Consider the following 14,871-nt stretch of genomic DNA (forward strand, 5'->3'; position numbering starts at 1 on the left):
GTATAATTAGGCTCGACAGAAAGACCGAGACTGTCAACCGATCATTCCCGTGCAACGACGCAACCACGAAAAGAGCGAAACGAGTTTCGACTCGCTCCTCGATTTATAGTCCCCTCCGTGTGCATTCTCCGTGCACGTTCGACGTGCGTTTCTTCGCCTCCTCCTCCTCCTCCTCCTCCCTTTAACCGCCCTTCTTTCTTCTTTCTTCCCCTGGATGTAGCTGGCAAGAACGTAAAGTCACGTTCACCGCGATCTAATTATACGAGAGACGAGGCTACGTAACGACCCCCCCAACGCCACGGAACACACAAATTTGCGATTATTTTCATCCGGCAGAAAGAGGAGGAGGAGGAGGAGGAGGAGGAGGATGGGCGAACGAGCGAGCGAAAAAGAGAAGGACGTTTTGTTTATTCGAACGACGGTCAATTTTCGGTTCGGGATTACGTCGATTGTTCGAGTTCTTTCTCGAGAGGAGAGAATACGGAACGATCGAGGATGGAGGAAATCGATGGAGGAAAAGTTTTCGAGGTTTGGGAAAGGAGGGAGGGGGAGGGGAGGGGAGGGGATGGGACGGGTATGGAGATCGTATGGGACGGAGATGGCGACGTAGATCGGGCGATCGGCAGGATGGACGAGCGGCAAGGATCGTCGACGGGAAGAGAAGAGAAAAGGAACAAGATCCTAGATATCCCCCACCTCGGACGTAGAGGTGGTCCACGGAACCGCCTCCGCGATCTACCATCCAACGTTTGGTGCGTGTGCCAGACGTGTGCTCGTCCGTTTCTGCCTCTTTCGTACGGACCAACCTGTGCGGTGCACGTTCCCTGAATGAACCTTACCATCCTCGTCGATCCGCGTTCGTCTTTCTTCTCTAGTCGGTCGGTTAACCATCGGAGTAGTTGGTATCGCAACGCCGCTCCTCTTCCATCGACGCGTTCCAATTTTATTATCGAGATCGTTTCTACGATTACGTTTTATATCACGGATTTACTTTATTATCCCGGATCCGAAAGGAGAAAAAGGAAAAAAGAAATAGATATATATATATATTCCATGCGCGAAACTTTCGGTTCGGATACCGCGTGAACGATATTCGGATCGAGTGAGATAACGGGAGAAGAAGAGGAACAGGAAGAGGAAGAAGAAGAAGAAGAAGAAGAAGAAGGAGGAGGGCCGAGTTGAGAAAGAGTGGCGGAAATCGATGGATTAGGCCGATAGGATCCCGTCCGGTCCTCGAGAGGAAGGACAAGGGTCGGTTCGTGATAAATTACGGCACGATAACCTCGGATTAATTGGTCCAATTGGTTTCTTCGTTACGAGATTGTGATTGGATTCGTTGCGAAACACGCGATCGCGTTTTACGCGAAGGAAGAAGAGCAGTGCGGTTCGGGGATAAATCGAAGGGGACGAAGCGACGATAAGTCGATTATTCGACGGTTGATCGCATCGATCGGCAACGAATGTGAACCGTACACTCTGTATCTGTCGTGTAAGTAATTCTCTTTCGACGATCGAGGGAAGCTCGAGATGGAAAGCTATCATCACGGTAACGACATATCGGGTACGACGGAAACGGAAGCCGGACCATCGAGCACCGAGCAATGCAGCAACGAGCAATGCGCTAACTCGTTGGACGACGCAGTGGGCAAACTGCTTCAAGGTTCGCTCTCATCCATCACGTCATCTAATAATCTCGATCGTTCCTTCTTTTATCGGGATTCTTTCGGAGATTCTTTCTTTCTTTCTTTCTTTCTTTCTTTCTTTCTTTCTTTCTCTCCCCCCCCCCCTTTTCGTTTCCTATCTCTCCTCGCCTTATTTTCTCCGCCTTCAAACCTCGCCTTCGTCGCTTCGATCGTTTCGGTTGAAAAGATAAAACGACGATATACCTACTTACTTGCTACTCGCTTAGATACAGATATCGCGCACAGATAGATAACGCGACATATATTAAAATGGATTAAATCGATCCCGGGAAACGCAGCGACCCAGGATTTCCTCTTTTCCTCGATCGACATCTAGCGTATCCGAGCACGTTCTCCCTCCCGATTTTCTATAAAGCACGTTTTATAATTGGCGATGAAACTCGGTGGCTTCGGTGACCGATTGCTCGGATTTTATTAAACGCGATACGGTTTGGCCGGATGAGAGAGGAGGCGAAGGAGCTCGCGAAAAGACGATTTCGAGGAAGATTGGGAGGAGAAGGGGCAGGTGCTGCGAACAGAGCGAAACCGCTGAACGTTTGCCACCACCGACGCTAATTATGTTAGTACGAAATTAAATCCGAGACATCGACTCGAGCGAGAGGAAGATGGGGCGGAAGGTGGGGTGGAAACCGAGAAGAAGAGGAGTAATGGGAGCTCGGCATGATTTACGAGGGCCGGCGTTCGCCTCGTTCAAACTGCGCCTTCTTCTTCGAACGCGGTTCGAGAAGGGCAGAGAACGTATCTTCGAACGAGACGCGCGTCATCATCCATTCTCCTCCAATAGCTCGACTCGTGTTCCAACCGTGTTTCATTCCATCTATCTAGCGAAATCACGGAGGGATGCACCGTGCGCAACTCCCCGCAATATCCCCTCGCTTATTCCTTATTTGCGAAAGATTATCGGCAAGGGATTACGATAAAATTACGATACGACTTGGATAGGTCGATCGATCGATCGATCGAAAGGCGACGAAGCGGGCGCTCTTGTCGGTCATCGACAACGAGAGAGGAGGTGACGATGCGTTCAAACGTATATTCCGTCCCCTCCTCTTTAACGAGGATCCCATCCGCGTGGTAATGGGAGCTGATTTGTACAGAAGTTAATGTAGCAAGAGTCGACGACAGGTCGGCATTGACAACCGAGATACCGAAACACACCGGTTCATTCAGCGGTCCCACAATCCCTTATTATGCGCTCGCGTACTCACTCTCTTTCTCTCTCGCGCGCGCGCGCGTTTCTCCCGTCGAGTCGCTCGTCCTCCTTAGGAAAAGTTCTCTCAAAATTCTAATCCCCCCTTTTCGCTCTCGATTAATCGATTCCCATTGTATCGTATCCCTCATCTTTCCTATTTTTCCTCTGTTTCGAAGTTTCCTCCCCCCTTCTCTCGGTTTCTATTCCAACATCTTCCTCGAAAATCTTCTCGCTTTCTTTTTTCTTTTCTCCTTTTGTTTGACTTTTTCCCTCGTGGTTGGTTGGAGAAGGACAAAGTGAACGCGGAACTTCTTCTATTCCCGTCGCTTGCTGGGGTGCAAATCTTTCCGTGTTTCCATGAAAATTACTCCGACTTATATCGTGGTATATAGGTAAAGAGCGCGAGAAGTCCTTCGACGAACGTTAAAAAGAAGCCGACAGAGAGACCGCATCGGTGAACCGTGCCCTTATGGTAATTAGCTTCCATGGATTCTACCTATCTCTCCACACTTCGTGCGCTCTACGTCACATTTCACCACGTGCATCTTCGTCTCCTTCGATCTTTCGTTCTCTTCGATCTCATCCTTTCCTCTCCATCCATTCTTGCTTCGTCACTCGATTCAACATTCTAAAAGTACGTGCATCCAATACCAATAATATTTATCCTCTCTTTTTTCCTCCGCTATATTTTTATTTTAATTACTGGTTCGATACTCGACACTCGTGGTCGCATCGATCGATCGAATCAAAGAGATGATGCCGACGCGGGATCGAAAAACGCGGGAAATATAGTCGATGTAGATGTAATATACACGATGGAATCGTGCGTACGGGATCCTGATGATGAGATTTCTCGGAATGGAAAACTCGCAATGACCCAAATAACTTTTCTTCGGTCGATGAACATTCATTGAGGGAGACCGAGAGGAAGTCGGTAATAATAATTAGTCTGTTGATGCGAGCAAACGATCGACGGATAAAGACCACCGCGTTCGAGATTTCTCTTCGTCAAGTTGCTGCGTTCGTTCCTTCCTTCGTTCGTTCATTCGTTCGTTGGTTTTAAAACGCGAAAAAATAGGAAGCAAAAAAAGAGAGAGAGAGAGAGAGAGAGAGAGAGAGAGAGAGAGAGAGAGAGATTGGAAAATACTGGTTAAAAAAGTTCTAATATCCGAGATAGAAATCGGATAGAATCTCGTGTAGATTATCTCGATGTGCATGGGGATACAGGTGTCCTTTTATCTCTCCTTTTACGATCTAATTCCAGGCAAACGTAGGCTATCCAACTTCCGTGTTTCCTTCGTTTCCTCCTTTTTTTTTCTTTTTTTAAACCATCGTACGCATAACGTTGAAGCTGAAAATTTGAAACTCGCGATCAAATGATCAAATTCCAAAATCACTCCGTCTTTTCCAGGCTATGACTGGACCTTGCTTCCGGTCACTTCTCGCGCGGGCGGTCGACGAAGCGCCCACGTGAAACGTCCGATGAACGCGTTCATGGTTTGGGCTCAAGCGGCGAGACGCAGATTGGCGGATCAATATCCACAACTTCACAACGCTGAACTCTCGAAAACGCTGGGAAAACTGTGGAGGTATGTTTCGCGTTCACCCGTGCACAACGTTGCGTCTACCATTTAACGTTAACCATAGCCTCCTTCTAATGCGACAGAATTTTAAGCGACGGTGAGAAGCAACCGTTCATAGAGGAGGCTGAAAGATTGAGGAACGCGCACAAAAAACAACATCCGCATTACAAGGTGATCATCGAATGAAAAAAAAAAAAAAAAAAAAAAAAAAATATCGTTTTTAAAAATCGATCGATTTGGTTCGGATCTAAATCTAAATCGTTAAATGGCAATTACAGTATCAGCCGCGTCGACGGAAACCAAAATCGGAGGAACAAATGGGGATCGTGATGCATCGGACCGCCTTATCCTCTCCAGCCACGTCTCTGGATTCCACCAACTCGTCCGAATGCGCGTATCCTCGTCTATATCCAGATACCGGGATCAAAATGTACGAGAGGCCGACTTATCACGACAACAAAATCAATTACGACGTTTCGAGATCAAGTTGGTCGAACGACACGAGCAAATACCCGGCCGATCATTCGATCGTAGAAAGTAAACCGTACGAGGGTGCGAGATACGAATCGAACGTGGCCAAGAGCTGCTACGTGGACGCAAAGTGCTACGAGACGGTCAAATATCATCACGAGGTATCCGCCGCTGTCAAGTATCACGAAGCGATTCCAAAGTATTCGGAATTGCAAACGAAATCGGCTTACGATCTACCAAAATATCCCGACAATCCCTTAAAATATCCCGCTGACGTTACCAGCCCGAGTAAATCGTACGCGTGCGTACACGGCCATTATGCATCCGCTCCCGAGGGATACACGGTGCACGAAGAGAATGAGTATCAAACGCAGGGAGTCTCGACCCATTCTTTTTATCCGTATATTTCCGCATCCATGACGCAACCACCTTATTACATGGGTCCACGATAAATCTGGAACTAAGATCGGAAGGACGGATAGCCCGTTGTCCGGGCCATTGATAGTTAAACGGTTAAACCGCTTAGCAACGTTTACTTTCTTTCTTTCTTTCTTTCTTTCTTTCTTTCTTTTTTTCCTATTTATTCTTTGACAAACAACCAAATAAATAAACGATTATACCGTTAATACATCTCTACTTCAAATTAACAAAACATTTCCTCTATCTACTTTGAATAATATTATAATTTACTATTGTTATCGCTTTTTATTATACATCATCGCAACCATCGCTGGTACAAATTGTCCTTCATCGTTGCTCTTCACTTTCGAAAAACGAGAATACGCTTACACGTTTTATACATATATATCGTGAAATCTAAAAGTAAGTATTTTCATAAGTAAGTATTCTACTAGAGAGGGGGAGGGAGGGAAGGAGGGGGGGGGGGCAAAAAACAAAAAATAAAATCAAATTGTGCGCTATATCTTTTCGATGACATCGTGTCACACAGTTCGATAAACAAAAGTTCGCTTTATAACGTATAATTTTTTTTTTTTTTTTTTTCAATAATTCTTAATCACGGAAATAACAACGTATGTACAAAATATTAACCAATAATTCCACTACGAAGAAAAATAAATAAAGAAATAAAGGCTCGAAAAGGGACGGAGAGGGGGAGAGGGGGAGGGGGAGGGAGGGGGGAGGAAAGGAGGAGAGAGAAAGAATAAGGATAAAAAATGCCATCTTTCGAATGGATGCAATACAATCATACCTATATATCCGATTCAAACGCAATATTATACGTCGTTATAAACATCGCGATTTATCACAGCGGCTAATTCTTTTATTTGATCTCTATTGGCGTGCATAAACGCTTTGGTGGTCCATATCATGTCGGCCAAAATTTCGTCGCTCTTTTCATCCATGTTTATATCCTGAGATAATTGCGGATTAAATCTATAATAAGGTACGCCGATCATAGAGCACCAATTCCTTGCACGATCAACGATCCTTCCATCGCTCGCGGTTGCTTGATCCACTAGCAATACCGCGAGAACCGATATTCCCATCGCAAACTTTGCGGTAGACCATAAACTTTCGGGAAGAAATATGTCGATATCTTTCAATGGACTGGTAGGTATCAAACCAGTGCCAAGAGAAACAACCAAAGACAGGGGGATTACTTCTTGTTCACGTCCAGAGGCCTTTAAAGCGAGATTGTATTCGTGAATTTCAGTTATAGCGTCCAAAGTCGGGTTATTCGCTATTAAACCACCGTCGAGAAATTTACCGAATGCTCGAAAATACGATGGAGCCGCCCCGGTTGCTCTCGCAGCATGCCAAAGCAATTGTTCATTCGGTGGCACGGGAGAGGCAGATGTCGAATTTTCTGGAATTTCAAGTAAAGCACTCGGTGCATCGTAATTACGAAACAAATACAAATCGACGGGTTTTTTGTCAGCTAATACACTGGTGATCATTATCTTGGGCTTCTCGATATCCGACATCACGGTATTGGCGCCCAGACTATCTTTCAACACTTTCTCTAAACCTTCGCTATTATATGGACGCATACCAACGAAAGCTTCCTCTTTTATACGAAAATACAACGCTTGACATTCTCGCAAAGACTTGCCGGCTGCCAGACCAAGGGCTAAGATTCCACCGGTCGAAGTGCCCGCGATCCAATCGAAACATTCGATGATAGGTTTCTTCAAGATCGACTCAATCTCCAACAATGTTTGCACGAGAACCAAACCGCGAATACCTCCCCCATCCAGGCAAAGAAGTCGACCACCTTTTATCTTCTTGTTTTCTTGCGTAGCCATTTTATCCATCCCGGAAACATGAAGCATTTGATCCAATATAGTACGCGGTATAGCTTTTGGCGGTTGTTGCGGTGCAATACCGTTAAAATTTTCGTTATATTTGCAGCCCAGATTGCAATTAATCATATCCGGTGGACAACGTTGGGCCCCCACTGCATCTAAAATGTACAAAATCTTTTGGCCCTCGTTGTTATCGATATTTATACGATGTCGTGGCGTTTCCGACTTCCAATTTCTAGCATCGATATCCGCTCCGAATCCTATCAGAGTTTGCACTATGGCCGCTGTACCTTCAGAAACTGCCAAATGCAATGGAGTATTACCATCCTTGTCGACGATATTCACGGAACACATATGACTCAATAGAGCCACCACGCATGGTAACCGTTTTCTCATCGCCATAATGTGCAACGCCGTACGGCCATCGAAGTTCAAAGCATCTATATCGCAATTACTTTCTATCAGGGCGTTAATCACCTCCCTGCTTAGCGACCAGTGCAACGGCGTGCCACCAAATCTCATGTCTTCGGCATGAAGAACATTTGGTTGACTGTGAAGAAAATCTCCTACGTAACCAGGGCTGGAAGGTTGACCCTCGGAAGCAGGTATGTTCACATCTGCTCCGATTAAAAGAAGAGCTTTAACGCATTCAGGCTTGTTGTTTAAACACGCGACATGCATCGGCGTATGCCCATTACTGTTACGACTGTTTAAACTATTCGGAAGATCACCTCCAAGGGCTAAAATTATTTCTTTAGTGGATGTCGCTGCATAATGGTACACGGTATTTGCGTTAAAATCCAAATGTTCCAATGAACTTTTAGCTTCTATCAACATTTGGACTGTACGTAGATTATTCGTTTGCACCGCAACTTGTAAAGGAGATACACCCGTTTCCACATCTCCGCTATTTAACTGACTATTCACATCTGCATGAGCAAATGCATTATAGAGAGCAAAGTGAGCTGCCAAATGTGCCAGAGTCCATGTAGGATGTTCCATTAAGGTATCGCACAATTTTTGTATCTTATTCACATTACACATCTGTATAATAAAAACAACGAATAATTATAATATATAGTATTATAATATAAATTATAATATAATATAATTCTATCGTAATTTTTATCGGTATAGATATAACAAAAATTCTTAAAATTCTTTTTTGCAGAAGAAAAATTACCTCGCGACAAATTTGAACAAGTACCGGAACCTTGTCTTTATACACAAGAAAATGTATTTCGGTTTCCTTCTTTTCTTCCGATCTGTACAAACTGAAAACATTGTATTGATAAATTTTATATCGCGTTATTTAAAAAATATAGTAGCAAAGATATGCGAATATGCGAAGATATCTAATTACCTATATGCTTGATGCAATGTTTCCGTACAAGGTCTATGAAGAACAATTTCATATTTTTTTTCATTTTTTTCTCCTGGACCATAAAGTACGATACCATCCTCGCGACATTCAATATGTCGATTACTATAATTCTCGGGCTTAACCTCTTGGACTATACTCGGTGGTACATCCGTGTATACCATCCGAAGAACATTACTAGCGATTGTTCCAAGCCAAGTCATGATGTGGACAATTGATGAACAATTTATAGGTTATAAATCAATACTGTCACCACGCCTTTTCTTAATCGACGAATATCTATTTAAATAAATCAACGAATTATATATATATACAAAATTCCATTAATTATTTCAATCTAATTATAATTATAACATCATAATTATAACGTATCAAGAATCGATACTGCACAAAAATAAATGTAAAAAAAAAACCCTGTAACAGACAACCTTACACTGATTCAATTGTCAAGCATGAAAACGATGTAAACAAAAAAGTTTTCAACATAGTAGTACAACATATTGTATACACAAGTACACGTATATACTTTATCACGTACTTATTTTATATATAAGGTATGTATGTTCTTTATATCATATCCAATATACAAAAAGTACGAATAACGATGACTACAATCGTCATAGTACTCTATCAAACAAAATAGTACTTTATTATAATAAAGTATAATTATCAAAATATTATTCACTATTTTTTTTAATTTCGTTTTATTTCTTTTATTTTATGAATAAAACTTTAGCATACTTTAAAGTTTGGTACGATACATTTAAAAAAAGTATCATATATAGTTATTACGTATAAAATTGTATACATATGCGCGCGTGCGCGCACGTGTCTACATGTAATAAAATATATAAAACAATAAAAAGTTTAATTTCACGTCCGCGTTATTAAATATATATATATATATATACATATGTATGTTTATGTATGTTTATGTATGTTTATGATATTTATTAACCTTAACGTTTATACGTAATCGTATACGTATCGTTGACAGTACATTATCGGTATATATTATACGCAATGCCATTGTTTTCGAACAAGTTCTCTCCTAAAAAAACTCCTACAAGGAAAGTGGGAGTTTTTTTAGCGAATAAAAATTTCAGTCCACAACGTATAGAAAAAGAACTTGGTCCTAATATTGGTCCTATACGTTTAAAATTGGGGGATCAAGAAACTGTCTTCGAATCTGGTTCATGGATTCCAGGCAAGATTTGCATTAACATTTTTATATGATTTTATATGATACGTTATATTATATTATATAAGAAATTTACACAATTTTAGAATCAGGTAAAATCGGAGGCACATATAAAGAAAATGAGAAATTAAAAAAGGAAATAAAAAGATTGGAAGATGAAAATAATTTATTGAAATTAAAATTTGAAGTACTTCTTGATATGGTTATTATTTTATCTTATTTTTCTCAAAATATGTAATATCTAATAAATCATTTAACGCCGTTTTTATTCTTTCTTCTTTTATATAAAAATTACAGTCTTTTTTATTTATTTTTTTTTCACAGTTAACACAAACAACAGCAGAATGTCATTCGCAGAAGGAACAACTAAACAAATTGAAACAGATGTTACCATATGATAAAGGCAGAGACTCTTGATATAAAGATACATTATCATAATTCATTCTTTTTTCATGTCATATTAAATTTTGCATTTAATTAAATTATTATTAATAAAAACTATTGATAAAAAATGTTTTATATATATAATATATAATAATAATAATAATAATAATAATAATAATAATAATAATGATGACAATAATGATAAAATATTTATTGAAAAATAGGAAAATAAGAAAAAGATTGAGAAGAAAAAGAAGGAAGCGAAATCGGAATAATTTTATCATGAAATTCAGAAAATAATCAAACCGAATTGAAAAATAATTATGTTACTTAACTTTTACAATTTTATTAACAATTTCTTCTTTATTAATCCATTACGTTTTCAGGGCAACATCTTCTTGTATGTCCTACAAACATAATAATATAATAAAAATTAAAAAAAAAATGAAATTACGAAATATATATACGAAATATATATATACAAAATGAACCTTCTATTCCGCAAATTCCACATTTTCTTTTACCAGTAACAACTCGAGGTCTTTTTTGTAAATTTTGGAGTTGCTCGCTCTTTTCTTTTTTAAATCTTTTTTTACTATTTTCTTGAAACGTATTATTACACGTGGCTTCAACGTTTTCATCCGCCCATTGAAAAAATTTACAAGACTCATTTATATTCTTAGGACATGTATAAAAGGAACGTCCTTTATTAGGACCATCTTTTTTTACAATTCGCCTACAAAATACACAAGAAATTATTCCTTTAAGATTCCTGAAGAATATCAAAAAAATTATTATATATTAAACATTTGCTCACGTTGTAGCCAATTCATTACAATTACATTTAATTATTGTAGCTACATTGTAATTATTAACATTTAATTCGGTAATTGTACTAACGAGATTTGAATCTTTATTTGTATTGTTTTGTATATGATCTGACATGTTATCTGGTGCCCAAATAAAAAAATCGCAACGAGTATTCATAGGTTTTGCACACTTGTAAAATGCTCTTCCTAAAAAAAAAAAATAATTATAATTTAACAATCTCTATAATTGTAAAACTATGAAATTATACGAATTATAATGAATCGTATTGAATGAAAAATCATTCATAAACATTTAAGTCTATACCATGATTTGGTCCTTCTTTTCTTACAATTAATTGAATCGCATTTTCATTACAATTGCATAAAATAACAGAATTTTCATCAATATCACCCCATATTTTATTTTCATTATTATTTATTTTTGAAACATTAATACTATTATTATCACTCCATGTATTATTTTTTAAATTATGTTGTCGTTTAGTATTTCGCGATTCCATTGCATTATTGCGATTAACATTGTGATTTCGAATAAATTCTGTAGATATGTTACATTCAGATAAATCTGTCTCATTTTGAATATTTAAAAATGAATAAGTTCCACTGTTTCCTACTGAAGTTGAGCGTGAAACATTAGCTTTGTCAAATGTATTGCGATAACCGGAATCATCAGTTATTTGAGTTTGACTTTTGATATTTGAATCCCTTATTTTTAATAATTCATTAAATGTAGGATCACAACCACCTATGCAAGTTCTATAATCCGTACCATAAATAGGATAAGCATTTTTACGTAATTTAAATTTTAATTCATGAATATTTCCTGGACACTAAAAACACTAATGTTAATTATAAATTATACACATTATATAATAACTATAAATATTGTATAATATATAATAATGTTTTACTCGTGAACAAATATTATCCGTAATTTCAACATCTTCGATATATTCTGGGAGCCAAATTACATTATTGCATGTTGGATATCCTATACACCCAATATATTTTCCCATTCCTTGCTTCCTATCTTTAAGAGTCATATCCAAGCCACATTTCGGACATTTAAAAATAGCAATATCTTGAGATGGAAAATTATTTTCTAATTCTTGTATTTTCATTGGTTGTTCATCGAAATAATCAGCTAAAGCATTATCAATTAAATTAGCACGTTCCATTGATATCTTAAACAAATCACGATACTTATTTATTTGATTTTCCAATACTTCTTTCGCACTTTTTCGCCGCTCGCATATCCTGTAAATATATAAAATTAAAATATAATCAAAGATAAAATACATTTAAATAATATTGAAAATTTTATTTTGTTATTTAAAAAATAATTAAAAGAATTAAAAAATTAAAAAATTAAAAAAATAACGTACAATTTGAGATCCTTTTCCAACTCAGCTCTTAAGCCTGGTTTAGACATTTGAAATCCCATATTATCGTAACCTAGTACTAAACCTATTCCAAGCTTTCCAGGTATTAAATGCTTTTCATCCATCAAACCTACATATTGTCGTGATTTTATTGTATCTATATGTTCTGCATGAGTAGCATCAGTACCGATGCCGTGCTTATCCATCAAAGTGATCAAATCAGCTTCGGTCAATAATTGTGGTGGACATGTTTCCTCTTCTACCATCTCTATACTGGTCGGTTTGAAAACTTGTCCCTCGCGATAATTATGAATCTCTTGTTCATTCCATTTTTCATATATATATACATCTAAATAGTTTTTCTCTATAACTTGTAAACCATTAGCATTAAATTTTTCTCCAGCTATATCAATTTCTACAATTATTTGGTGACCTATTGCATCACTTGATAGACATGCCAAAAAATGACGGACCACGAATTCATAAACTTTAGCTTCATTACCTATCATTAAATAATTTATCACAAATTAACAACAAAATATTCTTTTCATTAAATAATTTATCACAAATTAACAACAAAATATTCTTTTCATATTGAATTGAATAATTGTCAAATTTTCAAGAATATATACCATTTAAAGTATCGCAATATTTTATTGGATGTATTGGAGGATGTGCTTGATCACTTTTTTTGCCTTTTCTAGGATTTACTCCTTTTTCTAACAATTGTTGTGCAAAATTACCCCAAGCCGAATTATTTACTTGTTGATTCACCAATGAAATCAAATTCAATTCTTTTGGAAATATATTGGTTTCTGTACGTGGATAACTAATAAGACCTTGAGTATATAATTTTTCTGCAATTCTCATTGTTTCCTTTGCATTTAAATTAAGTTTACGCAATCCTTGTTTTTCCAATTCCTAAACTTATTTAATGTAAATAAATAAATTGTATTTTACTTTTTTTTCTTTTTCATTTGAACTAATATATTGTTACTTACAATTGTATCTAGTGGTAATGGTCTCCATTTACTTGTAGGTTTACTCAATACCTTTTGTACAGTAGCATTTGGTTGTTCCAAACAAATATCCAAAAATATCTCACAAGGTAATTTTTCAAACAATTTTCCTCTTGCCCATTTAAATTCCACAGAAATATTATCACGAATATCCATTACTTTTATTTTCCAGCATGGTTCAATCTTGAATTCTTCAATAGCTAAAAATCTTTCAACTACAAATCCTAATGTAGGAAATTGACAACTACCATAACTAATTAGCATATCAGCCAAAGTTGTGGGAAATACTTTCCGAAGTCTTAATGTTTGAAATCTTGTAAATGCTGCACCTATAAATTATTGTTCTTGTTGCATTTAAATTTATTGATAAATTTATTTATTATGTTTTCATATGTTTAAAATACCTATTCTTAAATCTAATTCACTTCGTACATCAACAGCATCACTAACTGCTTTATCCGGTTCGCATAAATTTTGAAGTGATCTATTTATAGATGTTTGTGTGATTTCAGAAAATTTTGCCCTATTAAATATTTATATATTTACATCATATGAAATAAAATTATAAGAAGATAAATGACATATTTGATAAATACCTATATATACGAATATTTGGTTTAATCGCACGACAAACTTGAATTATTTCAAAACCTATATTTTCTCCTTCTCTGTCACAATCTGTCCAAATAATTAATGCGTTGCATTTCTGTACTTCCTTTTCCAAAGTTTTTTTAATTTTAATAGAACTCTCTTGTGAACATTGTTTTATTACTGGTGCATCAAATAAACTCAATGGATGACAACTTTGCCATTTACGATATATTCCAACAAATTCACAATTTAATAAGTGACCAGATACTGAAGTCATGATCATATGACAATTTTTATTCCATAAATATGAATTGAATTCGAAAATTTTATTATACAGCCACAATCCTTCTCTCTATAAGAAAAATATAAAACAAATTAAATGAAATTTTATAAAATCTTTTATAAATTTTATAAAAAATATAATCAACTGAAAAGACTTTTTAATTACCCGTTTATACGCGCCACGGGACAAATAAGCTGCAATATTTTTCGCAGCATCATTCTTTTCTGCAACATTAAGGACATTCATAATCACAATGAGAACCGTTGAATCATTGATGATACATTGATGATATCGTTTCTCATAAACGTAACTTTACACAATTTATAATAAAATACATAATATCATAATAAATATAATTATTTTTCTTATTTCAAAAAAAGGTTATAAATTATTACCGCCGTTAAAATTGTTTGGCTACTTCAGCCGCGTTAAACAATGTACGAAACATTGTCACTTAATAATTCCTATTGGAAAAAAAATTTACTTGTTCAATAAATATTGACGAGATTAAATAATTGTAATTTGATGAAATTTTTATGTATTTTAATGTATAATTTTTTATTAATGAAAAATAATAAAATAAT

At 36.9% G+C, this 14,871-nt stretch overlaps 4 protein-coding genes across 8 annotated transcripts; 2 read left to right on the forward strand and 2 right to left on the reverse strand.

Annotated features, from left to right (window-relative positions):
* The first annotated feature begins 775 nt into the window (after positions 1–775).
* On the forward strand, positions 776–5,947 carry LOC100865797 (uncharacterized). Its single transcript, XM_003694836.4, has 4 exons — positions 776–1,660; positions 4,307–4,484; positions 4,562–4,649; positions 4,757–5,947. Exons 1-4 carry the CDS (start codon positions 1,528–1,530, stop codon positions 5,399–5,401), a joined length of 1,044 nt encoding a protein of 347 aa, XP_003694884.2. The 5' UTR covers positions 776–1,527; the 3' UTR covers positions 5,402–5,947.
* iPLA2-VIA (calcium-independent phospholipase A2 VIA) lies at positions 5,486–9,431 on the reverse strand. Of its 4 annotated transcripts, none has more exons than XM_012488089.3 (5): positions 9,031–9,376; positions 8,580–8,876; positions 8,400–8,490; positions 6,160–8,260; positions 5,486–5,765 (listed from the first exon to the last, which is right to left on the reverse strand). In XM_012488089.3, the coding sequence occupies exons 2-4, from the start codon at positions 8,798–8,800 to the stop codon at positions 6,185–6,187; spliced, it is 2,388 nt and encodes a 795-aa protein (XP_012343543.1). In that variant the 5' UTR covers positions 8,801–8,876; positions 9,031–9,376; the 3' UTR covers positions 5,486–5,765; positions 6,160–6,184. The 4 variants fall into 4 exon arrangements, with proteins under 4 accessions (XP_012343543.1, XP_086765253.1, XP_086765252.1 ...); XM_086909127.1 differs by having other exon boundaries at positions 9,136–9,368; XM_086909126.1 differs by having other exon boundaries at positions 8,580–9,431.
* On the forward strand, positions 9,304–10,310 carry Cby (beta catenin antagonist chibby). The gene is made up of 3 exons (XM_086909130.1): positions 9,304–9,804; positions 9,885–10,000; positions 10,123–10,310. Exons 1-3 carry the CDS (start codon positions 9,621–9,623, stop codon positions 10,213–10,215), a joined length of 393 nt encoding a protein of 130 aa, XP_086765256.1. The 5' UTR covers positions 9,304–9,620; the 3' UTR covers positions 10,216–10,310.
* On the reverse strand, positions 10,048–14,743 carry Top3alpha (topoisomerase 3-alpha). 2 transcript variants are annotated; one of them, XR_015292291.1, is made up of 11 exons: positions 14,453–14,743; positions 14,010–14,356; positions 13,818–13,936; positions 13,396–13,742; positions 13,027–13,315; positions 12,398–12,896; positions 11,924–12,269; positions 11,317–11,842; positions 11,083–11,198; positions 10,674–10,918; positions 10,048–10,589 (listed from the first exon to the last, which is right to left on the reverse strand). XR_015292291.1 is itself a non-coding variant. In XM_031917246.2 (11 exons), exons 1-11 carry the CDS (start codon positions 14,531–14,533, stop codon positions 10,549–10,551), a joined length of 3,039 nt encoding a protein of 1,012 aa, XP_031773106.2. In that variant the 5' UTR covers positions 14,534–14,743; the 3' UTR covers positions 10,048–10,548. The 2 variants fall into 2 exon arrangements, 1 of the variants encoding a protein (XP_031773106.2); XM_031917246.2 differs by having other exon boundaries at positions 11,000–11,198.
* Between the last annotated feature and the right edge of the window lie 128 nt (positions 14,744–14,871).

Source organism: Apis florea, unplaced genomic scaffold (genome assembly GCF_048593485.1).
Source record: "Apis florea isolate Af1SG1 unplaced genomic scaffold, ASM4859348v1 contig_3081_pilon, whole genome shotgun sequence".
NCBI classification, from domain to species: Eukaryota; Metazoa; Arthropoda; class Insecta; order Hymenoptera; family Apidae; genus Apis; species Apis florea.